Here is a 21040-nt window from a genome sequence, read left to right as displayed (position 1 = left end):
AGCCAACGTTTTCTTTCAACTTCAAAAGTATGTATGTAATATGTTACGTCTCAAGTATTGTTCCCAGACATCCGTCATCCTTTTCCAATCAACTGCTGTGGTGTTGAGTTTTTTTTTTATACAGTTACTTTTGACATTTACAGTGAGTGGGTGTGTCTGATATTAGTACATGTCGGGTCACAGGGCAGCACCTTCGTCCTTAGCATGTCCGGAAAATAACTTCACTCTCCCTCTCTCATTTCAAACACAAACACACATTAGGCCGATTTGGCTGCAATCTCCCTGCTATGCAAAGTTTCCATTTCTCCATCTGAGGTTTCAAATAAAAACATCTAGTGCACTTATTTTTAGTCGCCTAACACTTCATCAGAAAAAACGCACTGTAAGGCTTGACAACAGCTTATACGGCTTAATCATCCGAAAGCACTTATAAAACAGGGAGAGCGCAAAGTGGAAAGTTATGGATTTGTCATTGTCTGAGCAGCAGTCTGTCTGTGAGGAACGTTTAAGTCCATACTGGGTTTTTTAAAGCCAAATCTCAATTTAATAGAAAGTCTAATGTTAATCAGATCAGGCTCCCAGATGTCAGACTTCATAAATCATCTACCTTATAACGATAGAATGTCTGCCGATATACCAAAATGCCCTCTACAAAGCAATTATTTGACTTAGAAATGTGATTAGTGTTATTCTTCTCAACCTACAGAAGGATGTAGCACTAGTATAAATTTACATTTTCAACAACCTTAAGGTACCGAAACAGTAAAGTGATCCAGTCCAGTGCTTCGGCTATGCGTCAAGCTGAACTGTTTCATTCAATTCAACAACAACAAAATATTTATATATAACATAAGGCATATGCTGTATATGTGACTATGTACGGTGAAGCCCAGGATGCCTCGTGACTTCCTTTCTTTTGTTTCATGTGCACAGTTGAAGAATTTGTAAGACCCGGCTTGAGAGTCAGGAAATGAGATTTTTAAGAAGCGAGCTCTCTCTTTGTCCTTTTTATTCGCCGGTTATTTGTACATAACCTGAACAGCAACAGCAAAAATAAAGAGGCCAGGCACGCACTGAACCCACAATAATGCATTTGTATTCATAGTATAGCTATAACTCTCTTTAAAGAGATCACAGGATTATGTCTTGCCCCTTTATAAAGAGTAATACATCCTTAAAAGTAAAGTAAAGATAAATCACATCATTTTAATTAGGCAACAGAGACATTTTAATTGCATGCATCAAACTACTATCCACCTACTTAGGACTCTGAAACAATGTCTGCCTTTGTCGAAAAACCACATTCCCTATCAGGGGCGAGGTGCTGCCCTGTCTGCTCCTCATTACGCCTCTAATGATAGACCAGGTAACTCAAGCTCAGTCAGCTCCCAAACCCAGCCTCTGTGTTTGTCTTTACATCTTTTGCCGTCTCCCCTCCTGCGTCCCCCACCTCTCCCGATATACCATTCTCTCCCTTTTCTGCCTCCGTGCTCCATTCCTCCATCCTTAGGGTTACTTTTATGTCTCCCATGGGAGAAAATTGTCTTGGAGAAAGAGAAATTGCTGCATCAAGACCAGGCATCACAATAAAACGTTAAAAAGGAACACATGTGCAAACATCAGCATGAGATAAAAATAACCAACCGTTCACTTTGCCAAGAGCCACAAAAATTAGAGGCACACATTTAAAAAACACAGCCTAGTACACAAATTACACGCCAAAAGAGTCTCATTTACACGTTTACCAGCAAACATACTATCTGTAAAAAACAAAAAAACAACACAACTGCAGTTATCTGAGTGCCTTACTTCCTGTTTTCTCTCCTCCAGGCTCCAGCCTCAGACTCACAGAGGGGAAAATGTTTTGTGCTTGCAAAAGGTGACTTTTTACCTCCTTTGAGAATTCATTAGGACATACTTAGGAGGTACATGAGATGTCCTCCCCTCTCTCTGCAAAAATGTCTTCTATAAAATGTATTTACTACAGTAGAAATCACGTCCAGAGCAAAGAAGGAAATCAGGAGACGTAACATAAGACAGCTATTGTGGACTTTAAGCAGCGACGGTTGAAGTTCCTAAAGTTAAGGACAAAAAAGTACTCGGTTAGGTTTAGGAATTGAAAATGGTTTGGGTTAAGTACCCAATATAATAACTATGCAAAACGGACTTTTGGTTTCACGTGGGACACAAGCCGCGTTGGGCGAAAGCTGTTTTTTTGACCCAATCCATCCTCGCTGATCTCCACCCTGTGCCGACCTCCGTTGACCTTGATTAGAAGGTTTTTGTAAGATATCACAAAACAAATATAATCCAAGGTGGAATGTGGAAACGTCATTTGCAGCGGATCAGCCTTCTCTCCCATTCGTCCTCTTTCTTACATAATGTCTGGTGCCAAGAGTTTGAGACAACAAAAGCAGTCCTTCTGCGACAACCCTTGTTGTGTGTCTTCGCCCCAGAGATGGCCTGCCTACATCACCTACAGTATGTGTCTGAAATAGTCCAAAAGCTACAAGGGGGCAGCAGACAAAGGGAACAGTGTTCCACTCATTCCCACATATGAAATACAGGGGACAACAGGGAGCATCTTTGATACAGTGCACTGACAGTGTCTTGAGCCCTCTCATCGAACATTTGGCGTTCTCTTATGTTGACAATTCACTACTTGCTCTTCTACCTATTTTCAATGGCTCAGATCTTGTATTCGAGACCTCTCCCACTGCCTCATATTTCTTGCCCTTCTTATCCTATCTCACTATATTCCCCCTACCTTTCACTTCTCCCCTTCCCTTTCTATATCCTCACATTCATCATCCCTCAGCAGCCGGACGAATGACCTCGACTAGCCTCCCTCATCCTACAGTTCCTCCAGAGAGTATTTAAAAAAAAAAAGAAGCTCTTACAGCCTCTTTCCAGCCCTAATGCTCATAGCAGTCACACCCACCGGATTCTCTTCTGCAGACAAGGGGATGCTGGGGGGAAGGAGTGATGTTATGTCATATCATACAGTTGTTTCATTGACCATGTGCATATATTAAAATGACTGTATCAAACATGCATTCACAGTGATTTGCATTTAGTCGATTGTGCAGACTGAAAACACAATAACAGCCGCAGTAGGATGTGGTATGATATCAATTTGCAAGGTGGGAGAGTGCCGGGCGGGCTCATCATTTTCCCTGCTCAGCACTGGCAGATAGAAGCATGGTGGGGGTTGGATTGGTGAGGCAGTTAAACTGTGTATGTGACACATAGCAGCTCTTTGTTTGCCTTAGCAGACAGGGGGCACTGGGCTGCTACAGTGGACAGGAGCCAGGATAGCAGCGAGCCGGCTAATAAACTACACCTAATAAACAGTGCGGCAGCACCTCCCTCATGCATGTACACACTTATGCAACAGTTCCTCGTCTGCAGACCTTCTAAGGACATGAGAAGACAATGTGATTTATTTCCTCTGCGGACGCTGTGATTATGATTATGCTTTTGTACACAGATGCAGTTCACGCAAGGACCGCTGAGCTCTCAGACCACTGGGATACACTGGCTGGCTGTGGCTGAGGGGTGTGTATGTATGTATGTGTGTGTGTGTGTGTGTGTGTGTGTGTGTGTGTGTATGTGTGTGTATGTTATGGGTGATAGAAATCAGCACAGTGCACCTGCCATAAACAAAAGCAACATGTATTCTTTTATTTACCAGTGTGCAGGCATATGCAGTCTCCTCACGCCTAACTCCACCTACAGACATTTCATATGTACTGACCTATCATTGTTCTCCCAAGGGTGATCGAGCAATTTCAATTGTTGCATCTAGACAGTATCAGGTTTTCCCCTTCTACTGTTTGTCTGTCTGTCTGTGCAATTGACTTTGAGACTACACTGATCATCATCAGAACCTATATAATTTGCTTCGGTGCAATATTCATGCATATTTATACATTCATTTAAAATTTTTAGCCCCAAGTGGATGCTCCTTTGGTTTTGTCTGTTTCCTCTCCATGCCTCTCCTGATTGTCTGACTAGTGCCATTTGTTTCAACCACATCATTATTATCCCCAAAAATATCTGGTTGACATACACATCAACAATTGGGAGTCGTATACCAAGAAACAATATATCTGATCCTGAATCTGGTCTAATCCAAACTTTTGTTTTACATTTGTTTGGATAAGAGTTAAATGAGAAGGCAACACTAACAAAGCTGAATACTGGGAATGCTGTGTGACATTTGTTTACTGCTGAATGCAAATGGTAAACACATCTGGAAATGTTTGTTTCTGTTGTTGCATCAGTGGCCATACATCCAGTTAAACAGTCATCCAGGAAAGCAGGTCTGGCTACTCACTAACTGATCCCCTCATGTTACTTCACCATACTGAGAGTACACAGCCACTGAACGAACGCAGACATCGCCAGTGAGTGTGCTTATGGCTGGTCGACTGCAGCTGTCCAGGGGAGAGTGTAAAGAGGTTTTCCAACGTGAGGAGGGTGAAATCCAGCCCCGAGTGCAGCTGTGCCCTGCTGTCCTCAGCAGCCAGGATCAACTATGCGGGCATGTGATGCCTGTGCTGGGTAAATGAGGAGAGAGAGGATTGAGGCAGCAACACATCGAAGGTCTCCCTCCGCTTCCCGCTCTGGTTGGGAGCAACGTGCAGTGTGGTCTGAGGCCTTGGGTGGTCGCTCCAAACGCTGCATGGAAAAAACTGTGTTAAACAACTGAGTGTGCACCACAGCGGCTTGTGTTACACACAGACCCAGGGAGGGAGAGTTCTGTGAGGGCTGCACTCACAGAGAGGATTAGAGACAGAAGGAACTGAAATAGTGAAAAGTGTTTGCTAGAGCTAAGTATTTTTGGATCTTGCAGATTATTGACAGTTCAGCTCTGGAGTAAGGCTAATGAGTATTTTTTTTTTGTCAGCGGCAGTTTTCCTGCCAGTTAAACTACTTTACCTCTTGACACCAACTTCTGCAACAGGTCTGATCTTTCATTTGACCTCACTTTTGCTGACCTTGGCTCCTCCTATTGAGGTCAATGTGCATTCCCAGCTGCTGCCGCCTGTCCTGTCCACACACAAGATGAGGGTGTATTGCTGCCGCCGATGCACCAGAGCCGTGCAAGGGCTCATTCACAGCCCATGTCACCCCTCACGTGGTGCATACACCTGTCATGGCGGCACAGTACATGCACACATAAACATCATCATAACAGTTAGAATGGACTTTAATGAGGGGCCAATGTGATACTCAGGCCTGGGGATTTAACAGAGGCTGCAGAAGTTGCCACTTGAAATACCTCTAAGACCTTTTTACAGCTCAGCTCTCTGGAGTGACCAAATTGGGAACCATGTGGCCATAATTGTCACGTGCCTACTCTATTTATGATATCTTGGCATATCTACTAAATGAATGTCATACCGATGACCCGCAGTTTGATTCTGACAAACACATCCTACATTCTGGGGCCCCGAAAAAAGTAGGAAAGGCAAAATTGTTAAGCAAAATGAAGAGTTCCCACTGCATCCATTTGTGAGAAGGTTAAGCTGCCAGGAAAGATAAATGAATTTCTCTCAGGCCCGCTAAACAAGTTGACAATAGCCCCATTCTACATCAGTCCAAATCTGGGAAAAGGGGAACAATTTGAAAGCTTGTGAGGAGCTGTCAACCAGATGCCTTTGGCATTTCAGAGGAAGAGGGAGGGTGCAGGGGTTGGAAAATGCCTCTGAACAAAAAAGCCATGGTTTTAAATGCCTTTCTCCGCCTTGTGGCAGTGGATCTGAATCTTCCTTGGCCTTTTGTTTGGCCAGAGTGAGACATTAGAGTATAATTCGGATAGGGTGTGTGCCAATGAGAGCATTCAGTTGTGTTATATGCAAAAATGTGTTTTGTGGTGAAGTGCACACTGTATATTTACATAGGAAAGACGGAACTACAATGGACAATGGCCATGCAATTCACTCAAACTGAAAGAAGCTACACACCAGCCATTCTTAAGCTTGTTACAGAGGTCACTTTGGGGCTCACTTTTTCACACATGCTGTTTGAAATACTGGCACAGAAAAATACCAAAATAGACAAATGTAAATGTTAACTATCTAACTATCTATATCCTCTGAGTCTGATTAGAAGCTACTAAATGGCAGCAGGGTTACATTGCAGCAGGGTGTGTCTCTCTGAAGGCCTAACATGAGAACATGCCTTTCGATCCATCCGATATCTCACTTGATGCTCTCTGACCTTTGGCAGTACGCAAAGAGAATGCACGACTAGGGAATGCTGCAACTGCAGCTGTGTGTATGTTGAATGTATGTGCACTGCATGTCTTGTTTCACTATACCGCACATGTGCTTCAAAGATCTAGGAGCATCTTTTTAGTATCTAATCAGGAATTAGGCTTTACTCTGGGTGTTCAATGTGCTTTTGGGAAATAACTTAAAAGAAACATGTGGATGAAAATTAATTTCATCCTTAATCAGTAGGCAAAAAGGGTGTGATGTCACCAAGACCGTATATATGTCTCCTTATTTCAACCAAAATTTTCCATAGGCTTTCTTGTGCCACCTGCTTCAGCTCCCACACTTTGCTGGCAGTGAGACCAAAAGTCAATGTTGAAACCACATGCAGAAGAACTGTCACATTAAACTTACAAACTCCAGGTTTTTAAATGAAGACATCAGCAAAAAACTTTAGTAGGACACTCATGCCAAAGAAGAACAGAAGAGCTGTTCTGCCTTCAGTTTTAATCATGGCAACCTTCTCCTCTTGGAGACAACGGTGTGTTTGGAAGGCTGTTAATCGTGTGGCAGAAATGGCCACAGTCACAGAGTCCATCTGGACCCGGCAGCCCCAGTCCCAGTTCCAACCCTTGTTCCCATGCTGCCAAGGTCCAGCTGTGCACAGTCTCCCATCAACACTGACAGACACCTCTTTGTGCGGGAGGACATAGACTACGACCGGCTATAAAAAGGGTACAGAGAGCTGTAGCAAATGGAACATTTAACAAGTGATTAAAGGGAATGATGGAGGAGGAATATGGGGAGGAGGAGGGGGGGCAGTGCGTGAAGGAAAAAAATAAAGAGAGGCATAGGAATTAAGACACAAGCGCTAACTCCCTTGTTTCCTTCCTTTCTTTATTTGTCTTTTTGACTCTGATGCTGGATGCAGTTCTCACATCAGCCGGCCACATGTTAAACATGCCTCATCTCACACCCTCACTCCTAAGTGGCACCAACATGAGGAATGCAGGGTCCTTTCCTCGTGATTAAGGCTCCTGAGATTCCTTTGACCATTACTTTCCTGATGAGTCACTGTGCAATCCTCTCAAGTTTCTATCATTCATATTCCCTTCCTGTCTTGCCTAGATGACAAGCACAGGCTGCATTTTCCCTAATTTGGGGGTGGAGGTCTGTGTGTGTGAGAAATACACACGCCCAGGGTGAATAATTCAACTCCTGAGTCAGCACGGAAACATTAGACCTCTCTCCCCTCTATAAACGTTTGGCCAAAAATAACCAGAATTACAAGCACCACAACAACAGTTTTAATCTCAAATCAGATTGTTAACCCCATTTTTATAGATACTCGGACAGCTTTTGTGTGAAACAACTTGCAACAAAGCATCAAAATGAGGATTTTCCAAGGTCGTTGGGAGACAAATCAACTGACAAATCCAATATGGCGAGGACACCAGCACTCCAATGGAGGAGTTAATTGAATGCAATCGTTTGGCTGTTCTGTGCAGTACAGATACGCTGCAGCCAGGGGGATTTCCATTCCGCCAATCCCGATGACGCATACCTTCCAACACAGGCGGAGACCCAGTCAGAGATTAAAACATGAAGGACTTCATGTGCAAAGAGAAGTTCCCACTACCTGTGGCTGACCAGTAGAGGTTTGTCTTGTAGAACATGAAAACACAAGGGGTATTCAAGCAAAGAGAGCTCCAAGGTTAGTTTGAGTTGTCGCTAAAAGACAATAAAGAAAACATTTTCCCCATGAGCTCATACAATTATTACTTCCTCTACATAAATGGCACAGACCACATGCATTTTTAATGTGATTTTCATGTTGCATGGCAGAGATTCTGGTCAGTGTTTCCTCTCCATGCCTCTCCTCTTCTGTCCTCTTCTGCCCTGGCCTGCCCTCTCCTCCGCTTAGCTACGCGCCATAGAGTGGCTCCAGTGGAATGTGATGACCACGGACTGGACAAAGCCCTGCTTTCATGAACCCTCGTCCCACTCTGGAAGTTTGCGACTGTAAGCCTTGATCAGAGTGTTTGTGTGTGTGTGTGTGTGTGTGTGTGTGTGTGTGTGTGTGTGTGTGTGTGTGTGTGTGGGAGGGGGGTGGCCATAGTCCATGGACCCTTTGCCTGTCCTGTTAGACATGTGTTGCCCACACTACCACATGACTCTCTACCAGCCGCCACATCAGCCACACACCTTTATCTTCAACATTTTATTTAATTTTCTTTATCACTTAGTTGTAGATTTAGTTGTAGATGACTTTCACAGTTAAACCCCAGAAAGAAACGCTAAGGGGAAAAACTTCCTGATAACTTCATAACATTCAAAAAGCAGCTTTTGGATGTTTCCTGTGTCTGTGTGTTGTGTGACAACTTAGGAAGAAGGATACTTATAATCTGTGCAGTTTGGTAACAGGTGGCATGAAGTGGATTTAACATCTTTCAACCACTAGAAGTCCACCGTCCATTATGTAAGGGATAATGTCATGTAGGTCTTGAATCACCCTGAAGGGGTTAAATTCACAACAATGACCCCCTCACTCTATTAGAAGGTTACTTATTAAAGAAATCAACAATATGATACAAAACATTGATAAAAAACAAATTGTATTGATGTAAAAAGGATCCTATAGGTTCTATGATCAGAACTGTGTTCATGGCAACGAGCTGTTTTTCATAGCAGCAATCTGCCTCTCAGAAATAACAGACCGTGCAATGCCATGAACGACCAATCCGAATCGAGTATAGAAACAAGAGAGAAACAAGGGCTGAAGAAAGGTCGATTAGTAATGTGAGGAACAAAATTAAGGAAAGCTAAGTCAGTGTGTTTGCGGGCATGGTAATGTCTACTTCAATTCGGGTTCATAATAATTTGAGACGAGATAAACAAACAAATCTGTCATCTGCTGCCTGCCTGCCTGTCTGTCTCTACTTCCTCTGTCTAAGTATGTAATACTGTATCCATTTGCCTCCTTTGTGTAGGTAATATAATAGAGCCTGTAGAGTGCCTCAGAGGCTTCTCCACTAAACGTGTACACATCAAACTGCAAACACAGTAGTTACCATGCAACCCTACACAAACATGCACAAGGCATGCAATCATGGTAGTGGGTTCTTATTGCTATGCAACATGTACTGTATATTCTCAATATACATTACAAACGACTGTACGCTGATGTATGTACCTATATATCCAAAACCTTATTCATTTGTATCATAGACCTCTAAAAACTATTAGAAATAACACAGCACACCACTGCACTGGGGGATGGTTTCCTTCTACACCTAAATGAGTGCAGTAGGCTCAAAGAAGTAGAGTTCTTTACCTATCTGGGGAGTAACAATAGCAAACAGGGATGTTTGTCAAAGCAAGAACCGGCAACGTGAGGGCAGATGTTTTACAGCTCAAGGACATCTGGTGCTCTAGAGTGGTACAGCAACAAACAAAAATAAGAATCTTCAACTCCAGTGTAAGAGACCTGGAGAATGACCACAACCAAAGTGCAAAACCCAAAGAAAAATTCTTAAACTCTACTGGCCAGATATCAGCAATATTGGTCTGTAGACATGCCTCAACGACCTGGACAAATGAGAACATTCACAGGCGCTGGAACAAAAGATGGCGACGGATCGGGCACACACTATGAAAAACCAGTGTCAAAAAACCACTAGACAAGCTTTGACATGGAACCCTCAAGGGAAGAGGAAAAGATGTGCAAGAACTTTGGACGTCCCTTGTAGATGGCCTAGACTCCAGCAGGGGTATCAGGCATGATACCAAGTCTTTAATTGCTATGAACATGGGGGTTGTGCAGTGTTTTATTTTGCAGCGGTGCCACACACACACACTGTCTCGCTTCGGTAAGAATCATTAAATCTATTGGAAACCAACCCCTCACCAATGTCAGCTTTTTCATTTGAACAGGCATGAACATTACATCATTATCTCTAATAATGACACAGTTAATCGAATTAGAGCCCTTCGGAGACTTCTGCTTAACTAGCTAATAGACTCCAATTGATTCTGTAGGAAAAGTTGCAGGGTGTTCCAAGAGAGAAGTCCCACTTTTGTCTCAGTCATTGCATTTCTGTTGCATTTTTGCTCCACCGCTGCAAGGAATTGCCTCTAAAAGTCAGAATTTGTCAGCCCAAATGGTTAAATGGAGGACTAACTCACAATAGGTAAATGATGGATGCATAATGAGGAGAGGTGGATAATAGCGGCAACAGGAAACAGTCAGACCACACACAAACTCGGCTGGTGATGACCTGAGATGAGCCTAGGGGGCTCCAGTGATTTCCCATCTGGATGCTCCATTACCTCAGTGGGGGATCTCTAATACTGTCATCAGATTTAATGGTTGATTTCCTCTCCTGTGTTGCCCTCCAGGTGTGGCCACCCTCCTCAAAGACTGCTCCATCCATAATTCATGAGAGGAAACTGACGCTTTTGCAAAGGCCTGTATCCTCGGATACCCCTTTCTCACCAAAATTTATGTTTTTCAAACCTTATAAAACCTGCTAAAAATAGGCGACAGATTCCTTCCCCATTGCCAGTAGATGAGTATGCCTTTCTCTTCGCCTTTCTCAGGGTAAGCAAACAATAGGAAGCAGCATGGAGGCCACTGACTATTACGGTGGTTAGTTCTTTTTTTTATCTTTTACTTATTCAAACTCTGTGCTGACTAATTTGGAAGACAAAAGCCAGATGTCACTGGGTATTTGTCCAGTGAAAATGGGGCTAGAGGGAAAGAATGACACTTGTCTGGTTTACCTATTGAACTGTGCAGTTAGATTAGTAAGCCAAGAACTGCGGGACTACTGACTTTTAAAAAGAGGAAGCTGTGGTGTGAGCAGGGCGCTGGATTGACCAGGAAGCATGCCAGGTTGACATAGAAAGTGGTGGGCGGTGGATGAGTTGGGGTGGGGGAGGGTGGTGTTGAAGAAGTGAAAACATCAGGGGCCAGCGACAGAACAGACAAGGGCTTGTTTTCACTGGATGTGAATGTTTAGAGAACACTTCTGACCTCCTCTTCTTGTCTATTCTTACCTGATAAGCTGAAGGTCAACGGTGAAAAGTGAAGGATGTGTCAAGGCCTTTGGGAGCGTGTGTGTGTAGGAGTGTTTTTGTGTTGACAGAATGGTTGACGTGTTAGTTAAGGCCACAAGATTGTATGCTTCTCTATCAGTACTTGCTTTGCGTCTGCAGTAATTTGGAGAGAGTGCTGCTGCCTGATTAAAGTGATCTGTGGTTCTTGAGACATGTATATAAATGTCAGGACCTGTTTGTGTCTTACAGTATTAATGGTGTAAAGAAAGGGCATGAACATAAAGGTGTGCATATCTGAGAAAGAGTCCAAAGTCCTCCTTTCTCACTTAGTGATCGATGAAATCCAAGCCCCTAAACGCCGTCACCTGAGAGCCCCGACAGCACACACATTTATTTTGTCACCGCTGTCCAAATGTGAGAATTCACTGCATGTCTCATCCAAGCCAAAATGAGAAACATCCACGGCTCAAACTCCTCTGCCAAACCACATGACATAAATTACAGCATTTGTGATACATTTCCCTTTCTGGTTGGTTCACTTTTCATCCCTAAACTATACAGTTTAACTGCTAAGTGGCTACCATACTACAGACTGAAAGGGAATCATTCCTTAGATGCTGGAAATTTCTGGCCAACATTTCATTAAAAAGCTCTCATTTATTACGTTTCCATTCCTTCGGGTAGTTCAGCCTTCGGTTTAGTGTCACTGTGCTCTAAGTGGAGTGGACAGCGTGCTTGCTCCCCTCAGACATTTTCACTATGCAGTAATTCACAACATACTCTCATGGGCCACAAGAAAGGAGTATATATGCCCCTATAACTTTTCCCTCAGGTTCTGAGACCAGTGGGGAGATTGACTGGGAAGCACTTTACCAGTGGACACTCGATGCTCTCTCCAGGGGAGGAATTTCATTCGAGGGCTGGCTTTTCATGCTTTTCTGGGGCGTATTTATAGCGCCTGAGGTCAGGGCGGTAGAGACATGAGGGGTGGCCTTTTTCAACCTGGCCATGTTAAGTGATGCTGAGGCTGCAGGGGTGGAGCAATGACATGTCATTCCATTCTAAATCTAAACCTCCATGTTTATGACAATAGCAGCCTGACCACAAGGTGTAAAATAGTGTGCAGAGCGGCCTCTTTGAAGCCCTGCCCTTTCTAAATACTGGACACAGAGGCAAGAGACATAACCTGCAAGCCAATCACATAGTCATTATTAGTGAGGTTGAGATTATAAACAGTTATAATCTCAGTGGATACAACAGATATGGATTAGTTGCGTTTAAAACTCGAGCTCTTCTGATACATTAGCAGGCTGATAAAATCAATCCTGTCTTGACTTACTACAGACATGCTGCTATTAATGAAAACGATGTTCAGAAACAGAAATTGCAGTAAAAAAAAGAATCATCTAAAATAGCCTACTTTATACATTCTAACTGCTTTGGAAACATAGAAATTTGTTTTTTTTCATCTATATTTCAAACATTTCATATATGTCTTATTGTCTAGGAAATTCTCATATACTGTATGTACGGCAGATTGAAAAGCTTATTTCACCCTCCGAAATGAAAGCTGTGAAGAAGAGGTACAGTAACACATGCACTAGTGTGGCTCACCGGATGTACAGTGCTAAGATAAAGCGCCCTCTCATGCGCCAAATGTCAGGCCACATCTGATATCTCCGCTATCTATTTTGCAAATGCACCGTTGACTTAGGGCCGCCGAAGATACGATTGGTCTTAAGAACTAAACCACACAATGATGAGCCGGCCTGGCCAGACCATACTGTGTAGCACTGGCGAGATTTGCTTACAAAGCAAACTTACATGGATTTAAATTTCTTTGTAAACCTTGACCGTTAAAGTCACAGCCTCAGCTAATAGCAAAGCAGTGGAGACGTCGACCAGCCGGTATCGCCTCTGCAATTGATGGTCACTTGCCTGCATTCAAGCATGTGTGACTGTGCCATATGGCTACAAAATATCCACAATGAATTTCAACTTGCAGGTTAACTGGCAATCTGTCAGCAATACACACAAGTACTATGTGTATATTGGTTGGTATATTGTTGTTTGGTCAAAATTCTGTGATAATAATAGACCAGCTGAGTAACTCCTGGCTACAGCTTTGCTTGTCTCTGTAGTGGAAACCAGGCTATCATCTGTCCAGCCCTATCCCTTCAGAACAGATTAGTGTAAACGATCCTCATTTCCAATGGTAGGTAACACAACACAGATTATTATTCTGTGCTACAGGGGTTTGTGTGGACTCTTCCTGTGCCATGAATCATTAAACAGGTGACTGTAATCCATACAGACAGCTAGCTTCTCAGGGTGAGGGTGAGCTATCTGGTGCTGTCTGACGACCAACTGAACTCCTTTGCTTTGAAGACAACGCTCAGATTGCCCACTTTCTAGTGAAAAATTTGACAGTGGATGACCTGCCAAGTTAAGTACAATTTGTAGAGCGGTGCTGTCCACGTTGGTAATATGCACAAATTCACAGCTGTTATGGGGGACTACAATGGACAAATTTGTTCTGTTTGCTTTGATAGATGTGTTCATTTGAGGAAGATAGTAGACTGGATTTATTTGGAGTTGCAACCAATAAGCAGCACACAGAGCATAAAAAATGAATACCAAAAGGTAGTGACATTTTTCCAGTATATTTACTTGAACAAAGTAAAAGCATCTGCACCCATTGAGTGTTTCCGTAACCTATGGCAACTGCTTCTGTGACAACAGAAATCTTGGACGGGACAGCTCCTGCAGCCCAGGAGCGTGCATCACCATTGGCTGGCTGAATGAATGACTTGCAAACTTTTCTATCTATTATGCATGTCAGTTTACCTTTGGTGTTCTTGTGCTCATTTCCAGGTAAGCACAGCTGAGAGGTAGCCTGCCTGCACTAAGACTTGACAAGATAAGGTAAGACATTTCTCTTTTCTGTTTTGAAGCTTTTTTTAAATTAAATTTTGACTCTAATGCTAAAAAAAAAGTATAATGTTTTCATACTGTATTCATCATCATTTTAATGTCTTGGATCTATAAAATATTAATAATATATCTGCATATATAACGTAAAGACAATTATTAAGGCTACATATTCTAGCTGATCTAAATACCTATTGTGAAGAGGGATTTTATGCACTGGACTACAGGAGCACCCTGAGGGGAGTCAAAAATGGAGCTGATTGGATCCACTCTAACAGCCACATATGCTCGGCCAAAAACCAGTCACTTTCTTCCTGCCATCTCCACCATGGCATCCAGCTATCGCAGCACCCAGCCTGCCTTGGCCATGAATCCCAGTGCCAACCTGTGGAGGACCAACAGCTATTACAAAGGCAGCAGCACTGTCCCGAGCCCCTCTTCCATACAGCGAGAGAATTTAGATTTGGTTCGAGCCAAGACCATGTTCTACCCATCCAACAGAACAGCGCTGTCCACCCGCTACACTCCTGACGACTGGTACAAGTCCAACATAAGTAACTACAGGGAGTCCGAGTCGTCCCGGAAAAGCGCAGAGAGACTTAGAAGAGACACCATCCGGCTGATGCAGGATAGGGAGCAGCTGACCAGACGAACCCAGGAGAATACCAGCAAGAACATTGGCGAGAGGCTTAATGACGTTGTCTTCTGGAAGTCTGAGCTGAGCCATGAAATTGACAACATGGTGACAGAGATTGCAGCTCTCACCGAGGTTAAGAGGAGGCTGGAGAGAGCCTTGGCAGAGACTGAGGGGCCCCTTCAGGTAGGTGAGGGTGTAACGAAAAAATGAATGTGTGTGCTACCTTGCATTTTTCTTCTCTGGTGAGTAATTTTTCATTGTTATTGGAAGGAAATATTTACATTTCTACAAAAACAATCTGCCTTGTAATATTCACATTCAGATCAGGCCTTTGTTCACTGAAGTCATACCAACATTCATGCGTATCATGTCTCAGGGTGTGTCACAGTATCTGTGGTTAAGCAGTTTTGACTTGGGTTCCCGGTTTAGTTGTAGCAACAGTGTTTGCCTGGTTCTTTACGCCTTTTTAAAATGCACCGGTGCTTTTGTTAGGTCAAACTCCCAACTAGGCCACCTCAGTGCCTTGGTATAGAGAAGCACTGGTCATTTGTGTCACCTGGAGTGAGTCAGCTCGATCTCATGACATGGTCACCTTACTAGGCTAAGATCATATGGCAGGAGGCTTTCTTAGAGACTTCTCCAGTTAACTGAAACTGGAGAATGCAACTGATCCATTGCACTATAGACGCATAGAGGCAAATATACTGTACTTATATACCACCTATTTGAATGAAAATGCTGCATATTGAGTAACTTTAAAGTATACTCTTTATACAACCCTCTCAGCTCGTTTTAGTTATGATCACTTTGTCAACAGGTGTCTCAAGAGTGTTTGTACCACAGGGAGAAGCGGATGTCCATCGATCTGGTACATGACGATGTAGAGAAAGACCTCATAAAGGTAACATTAAAGCAGGAGGAGTGTGAGCATGTGTGACTTCTGATAGCAACCGTGGAAAAGAAATGAGCATTTATTTGTATTTAACTACATTGCAACAAGGAAGTGGAAGTCATCAAGTCATGTCAGGAAAGGATGAGGCGACATCTGGACAGAGCCATTGCTCAGCTAGCGTAAGTCTTAAACATTTTGAAAGATTACTTAATGCACCATTCTATTTAATGATTTGCATTTGATATATTGTTTTGTGTCTGTATTTCTTCGTGGGGTTCCTTAGGTCAAACCGAGCAGCCCAGCATGAATTGGAAAGAGACATGAGTGACAAAGTGACAGCTCAGAGGATCGACGACAGGTGTCACCATCTGAGGAACACGTCAGACGGTATCGGCTACTACAGAGGGGTTGAAAGACTAGACCCCTCGTGAGTATAGTTTTATGTGATCAAATGTTAACTGTTCTTTTTCATCACATCAAACAGCTGCTAACAGTTCCTCATGTTTGTTTAAACCAGCTCGGAATACCGAACTGGGTTGTTCAGTTAAACTGTCAATCACAGAAAAGCCTTTGGCAGTCTATGAAAGACAAATTGGCTTCTGCCCTATTTTGGTCCCAAACTAGATTCACACATACCCCAATGAGTCTGTAGTCATGCTAGCTCCTCACAAATGACAATGCTAACATGCTGATTTTTAAATTCTTTAAATCACACTAACGACAAACGTACAGCTGAGGCTGATGAAAATGTCGTAAGTTGTGCAGGTATTTTTACACCATCTCATCCCAACTTATCACATATTGCCGCTTTGTCAGGACCCTTGTCAATGCCCTAGCCCTGCGCATCAAATGTATGATGCCCCTGGCCGCTGTTTGAAACACAGGGAACATGTTACATTGTGAACTCCACTTGGTTACTGTGAGGAAAAGATTGTGAGTAAAAAATAAATGCGTGCAGTGATGCATGAGACATAAACTGGACACAAACTGCAGTCTCCTGGGTGAAAGTCTAGTTCTGGTTTTACCCATCCACCACCCCAACTTGTTGAGTCTGGCTCTCTAAATCATGGAGTACCTGCTCTGAGCGTCTAATATTACCGCAGGCGGGTTTACAATTGAAAGCACAGTGTACCCTTTGGCCATGAACCAAAGTATTGTCCAGTTTTGACCTGTTGGTGCCACTAGATGAAAAATTAAGTGATCACCAAAGTTATGACAATTCCTCCTGAGAGGGACATGAATGTGTGTAGCAAATTTCATGGCAATACATTTAATCCTTGTTGAAATATTTCATGCAAGCCACAAATATGAACCTCATGATGAAGGTAGAGGAAACATCAGGGGATCAACAAAGTCAGGACCAACCGACAGACCAACAGACTGATATTGCCTTCCCTAAAGCCACGCCAGTAGCATGGCTAGATAGTATCTTACAGCGTTTTTGCTTTTTTCTTATACTTCAAAAAATGAAAGTCACTTTTTTCCCTCTGTCAGACTCTCCCTGCCAGACACGTGGTCCAAGTTCACAGACGACAACATCCTGCAATCCCAGAGTGAACGAGCTGCATCCCACAAGCTGAGGGACGAGATAGAAATCCTGCTGAACACCACGTCCAACGAAATGTGGAACCAGTTCAACAATGCCAACGTAGCCTTCACAAACCGCATTTCAGAAACCGCTGATGCTAAGAACAGCCTTCAGACACACCTAGCTAAGGTCATCACCCTTTCTTCGTGGTCTCATTTATAGAAGAAATACAGAAATAGAGTCTTGTTAGGGTTGTGTAACAATAGCTTTTATCTTGGTGATGTGATGAATCAGAAACATTATTTTATTTCAATCTGCCTTCATCTGATGTTTCACAACAGCCTCGATTATGAAAAAGTGGCTTTAAAGAGGCAATCACATGCTTTTGAGTTAAATGCATTCACTCTTTTTCGTCAGTGCTTAACTAAATTCCCCACTTAATAGGAAGAGATCATGTGTTTGTACCATACACTAACAGTATCTGTGCTATATTCAGCACCATCTGCAAAATATGTGCACAGGAAGACGAATGTAAGCCAAATAGCTCTTTATTGTCTGCAACGTGGCCTGTAGGGGGACATTCGTCTCATCTGTAGTGGATTATGTGCATGTTTACTGTAAAACTTAGATAGATAGCCCTTTCATGGCTTGTGCCATATTTTACACTGGATACCGTTGTTCTCGGGTTAAGTTCTGAGCGTTACACTCTGAATCAGCTGTTGATCGACTCTGACAGCAGTTGTGATGTGAGGCACACAGTCCTTAATAGACCTTGGTCACTGTCAGTTGTAAGGAGTAGTGAGTCGCTGGAATTAAATTACACCAAATGTGTTTGGACAGAGCAGGCCACTGTGCAGCAGTGTGCTCAGCTGATTCACAGCTTGCAGTGTACAGTATTTACTTGTTCTCTGCGTGTACCATTGAGATTATAATTTTTTCCCCCTCTTTTGTCAATAATTCGTCCTTTACCTTAATTAACACCCTCTACCCTGGCTGACCTGCTATTTTCATGAATGAGACACTCAGCTTTTAGGACCACGATTAACAACAACTAATTGGTTTTCTGTCATTTCATTCCCGTCATTATCCAGACTCTGCAGGAGATTTTCCAGACCGAGATGCTGATTGAGTCTCTGAAGAAAGCCATCAGAGACAAAGAGTGTCCACTGAAAGTGGCCCAAACCAGGCTGGAGGAGAGGACCCGCAGGCCCAACGTAGAGCTCTGCAGGGACAACCCACACCACAGGTAATGTAGCTCTGTAACTGTAGCTTAACAGTGGGCAGTTTAAACTTTGTTTACACCAAGAAATACGGTTTTGTTTGGTTAGGATCGGTTCACTTTGTTACAAATTGGAACACTTATTTTTGTTTCCAAACGTTGTGGATGGTAACAAAAGAACCGCTCCATTCCATCGTGTTTTTTAGGTACCTACCACACTGATCAGATGTTAAAAGGTGGAGCTAAAAACAATCCAGACTGCAATCTTTGTAGATATCCTCAGCATCGTTGGGGAAAAGGAATGAAAAGGTTGTTTTTCCTCAGCGAATTGCTGCTTTGCGGTTCTTACCATCCTGTAATGACCTCGCCTGTGTTTAGGTATATGTCAGTACAGTTACATATGGTTCTGAAGGTACTATAGCGAAAGTGTTTGGTGGAAACAGGGGCTAAAAATATTGTGTAAAGTGTCATTAACAGATGTTATTCTGAAAGACATCTTGTCCTGTTTGAATATTTGGTTGAAAGAATTTATATATTTATGTATTATTTAATGTATAATTTCCAAAAATGTCCTCCTTGTTTAGACTTGTGAGTGAGGTAAGAGAGATTGAGGACACAATTCACAAGCTCCAGGAGAGGCTGATGGAGGCTGAGAACACTCTACAGAACCTGGTCAAGACTAAAGTGACTCTGGAGCATGACCTCTCCATCAAGGCCAACTCACTATTCCTGGACCAGGAAAAGTGCATGAGCATGCGCAAGAGCTTTCCCAGCATGCCCCGTCTGGTGGGCTACACCTAAATAAAGTCTTAAAGGGAGCCCAATATAGTTGATTATGACTGTGTTAATAGCTTTGAAGTGATTTAGAGGGTGTTGTGGGTGATTTGAATGTAATGAACAATATAACTAAAAACTTTAAGGGCACTGATGTCAAAATCTGAAAAAAAACCCAATGGATTATTGTATCCGTAATATAATATGTAAAATGATGTGATGTTGTTGAAGAAGCAGCTGCCATGGTGAATAATCAGGTGCTACTCAATGTTTTCTGCTGCTTTAATTGGCCTCCAATTACCGACATGGTAAATTTACAGCCTATTACGAACTGTCACCCTTGGAAAATGCTGAGAACGCATGTGTTAAAACCTGAAAACGATATAATAAAAGCTGTGGTAATCATCAAGACTAATGACTGCATACACAATGCTCACACCTACTGTATTGTTTTTTTAATATTGTACAAGAAGAGGTACCCAACAGACGAAGGGGAGCCAATACTAGGCATGAACAATCATATAAGTTCTGGGACAGCATCCACAGAAAGAACACATTTCCACTACATTTGTGCACCAGAAAACCTTTATCTATAATGTAATTCTTGATTTTGACAACATGTACAGCACTTATAAGGTGCAGTGTGATTATTCATTGAAACCATGGGGCTGTCTTTACACTGCACTGGCGACAGGCCACAGCTCAGTAGAGCAGCAACAGTGGTCCTGGTAACACACACGACAGTAATCTCCAAACAAATAGCAGAGATTAGCTCGGGCAACACAGCCGTCTTGAGACAAAGACAAACACACGTATCTGAAGGAACACTCAGATCTGTCGGCGTAAAACTGACCTGAATGTCACCTTAAGGAGCGGTGACACGGAAGAGACTGACTTGTTTTTACCATCCTTCTTTCATGACCCATTACTCTTCGCCTCACCCATAGGAGGAGCTGTGCAAACAACTTTTAAATTATGTATGAAACCCCACACCTATCTTTTAGGACTCGAGCCCCATACTTCTCACTTCTCATCAGCCTCTTTCCCCCACACTTCATCTCCACCCCTCTGTTCCCTGATGCCTTCATGGCCCAGCACAGGGAGAGCTGGCATCGACAGAGTTAACCCCTGCACATTTAAAAATGCGTAGAGTTTCATTTCATTTGTGTTTATTCAGTCAACGCCTTTAAGAACCTGAACACACATAAACACTACCACACTCTTTGACCCAACCCTTCCACTACTACTGCATTTCCTGTCTAACCTTTGGCTTCACTGAGGAATGTAAACTTTGCTCGAATCACCAATACTGCCCGAGTGGTCACCAGGTCTCCAATCGTTTAATGGATCCCCGCTATCAGAGTGTAGGAGAAGTCAAATCACCAAGCAAAACAATCGTATCCTCCAATTTGAAAATACCGATTTTAATTTTGTTCCATGGATGACTGCTGCATACAGCATATAGGAAAGCACATTTCTATCACCAGACTGCCTCGCTGCAACCTTTGACAAGCAGTTGGAGCACCAGGAGCAGAGCTTTACCGCTAGTGACGGTCCCCATTACAGCTGGGTCTGTCTGCAGCTGCACTGTTGCAGGCACTCCAAGGGGAGCCCTGGTTCCCTTCGGCTCATCTCTTGTGCTCTCTTGGTTTTTGGGCTTTCTGAAAGCTCCAGATACAGTATTTAACCTGCTAGATTCCAGGAGTATGTTTACATGGTACTAACTATTTTGAACAATTGTGCTCAAGTACCAATTTGCTAATACCAAGCCATCGAC

At 43.0% G+C, this 21040-nt stretch overlaps 1 protein-coding gene across 1 annotated transcript; it reads left to right on the top strand.

Moving 5' to 3' along the window:
- Positions 1-14463: 14463 nt before the first annotated feature.
- Positions 14464-19290, top strand: tekt3 (tektin 3; the record flags this gene model as incomplete). The annotated part of the gene is made up of 7 exons (XM_083933166.1): positions 14464-15033; positions 15668-15751; positions 15851-15921; positions 16026-16169; positions 17237-17459; positions 18362-18516; positions 19074-19290. The coding sequence occupies 7 exons, from the start codon at positions 14464-14466 to the stop codon at positions 19288-19290; spliced, it is 1464 nt and encodes a 487-aa protein (XP_083789292.1).
- Positions 19291-21040: the final 1750 nt, after the last annotated feature.

This window comes from Echiichthys vipera, assembly GCF_963691815.1.
Source record: "Echiichthys vipera genome assembly, chromosome: 18".
Lineage (NCBI taxonomy): Eukaryota > Metazoa > Chordata > Actinopteri > Perciformes > Trachinidae > Echiichthys > Echiichthys vipera.
This window is presented reverse-complemented; position numbering and strand designations above follow the sequence as displayed.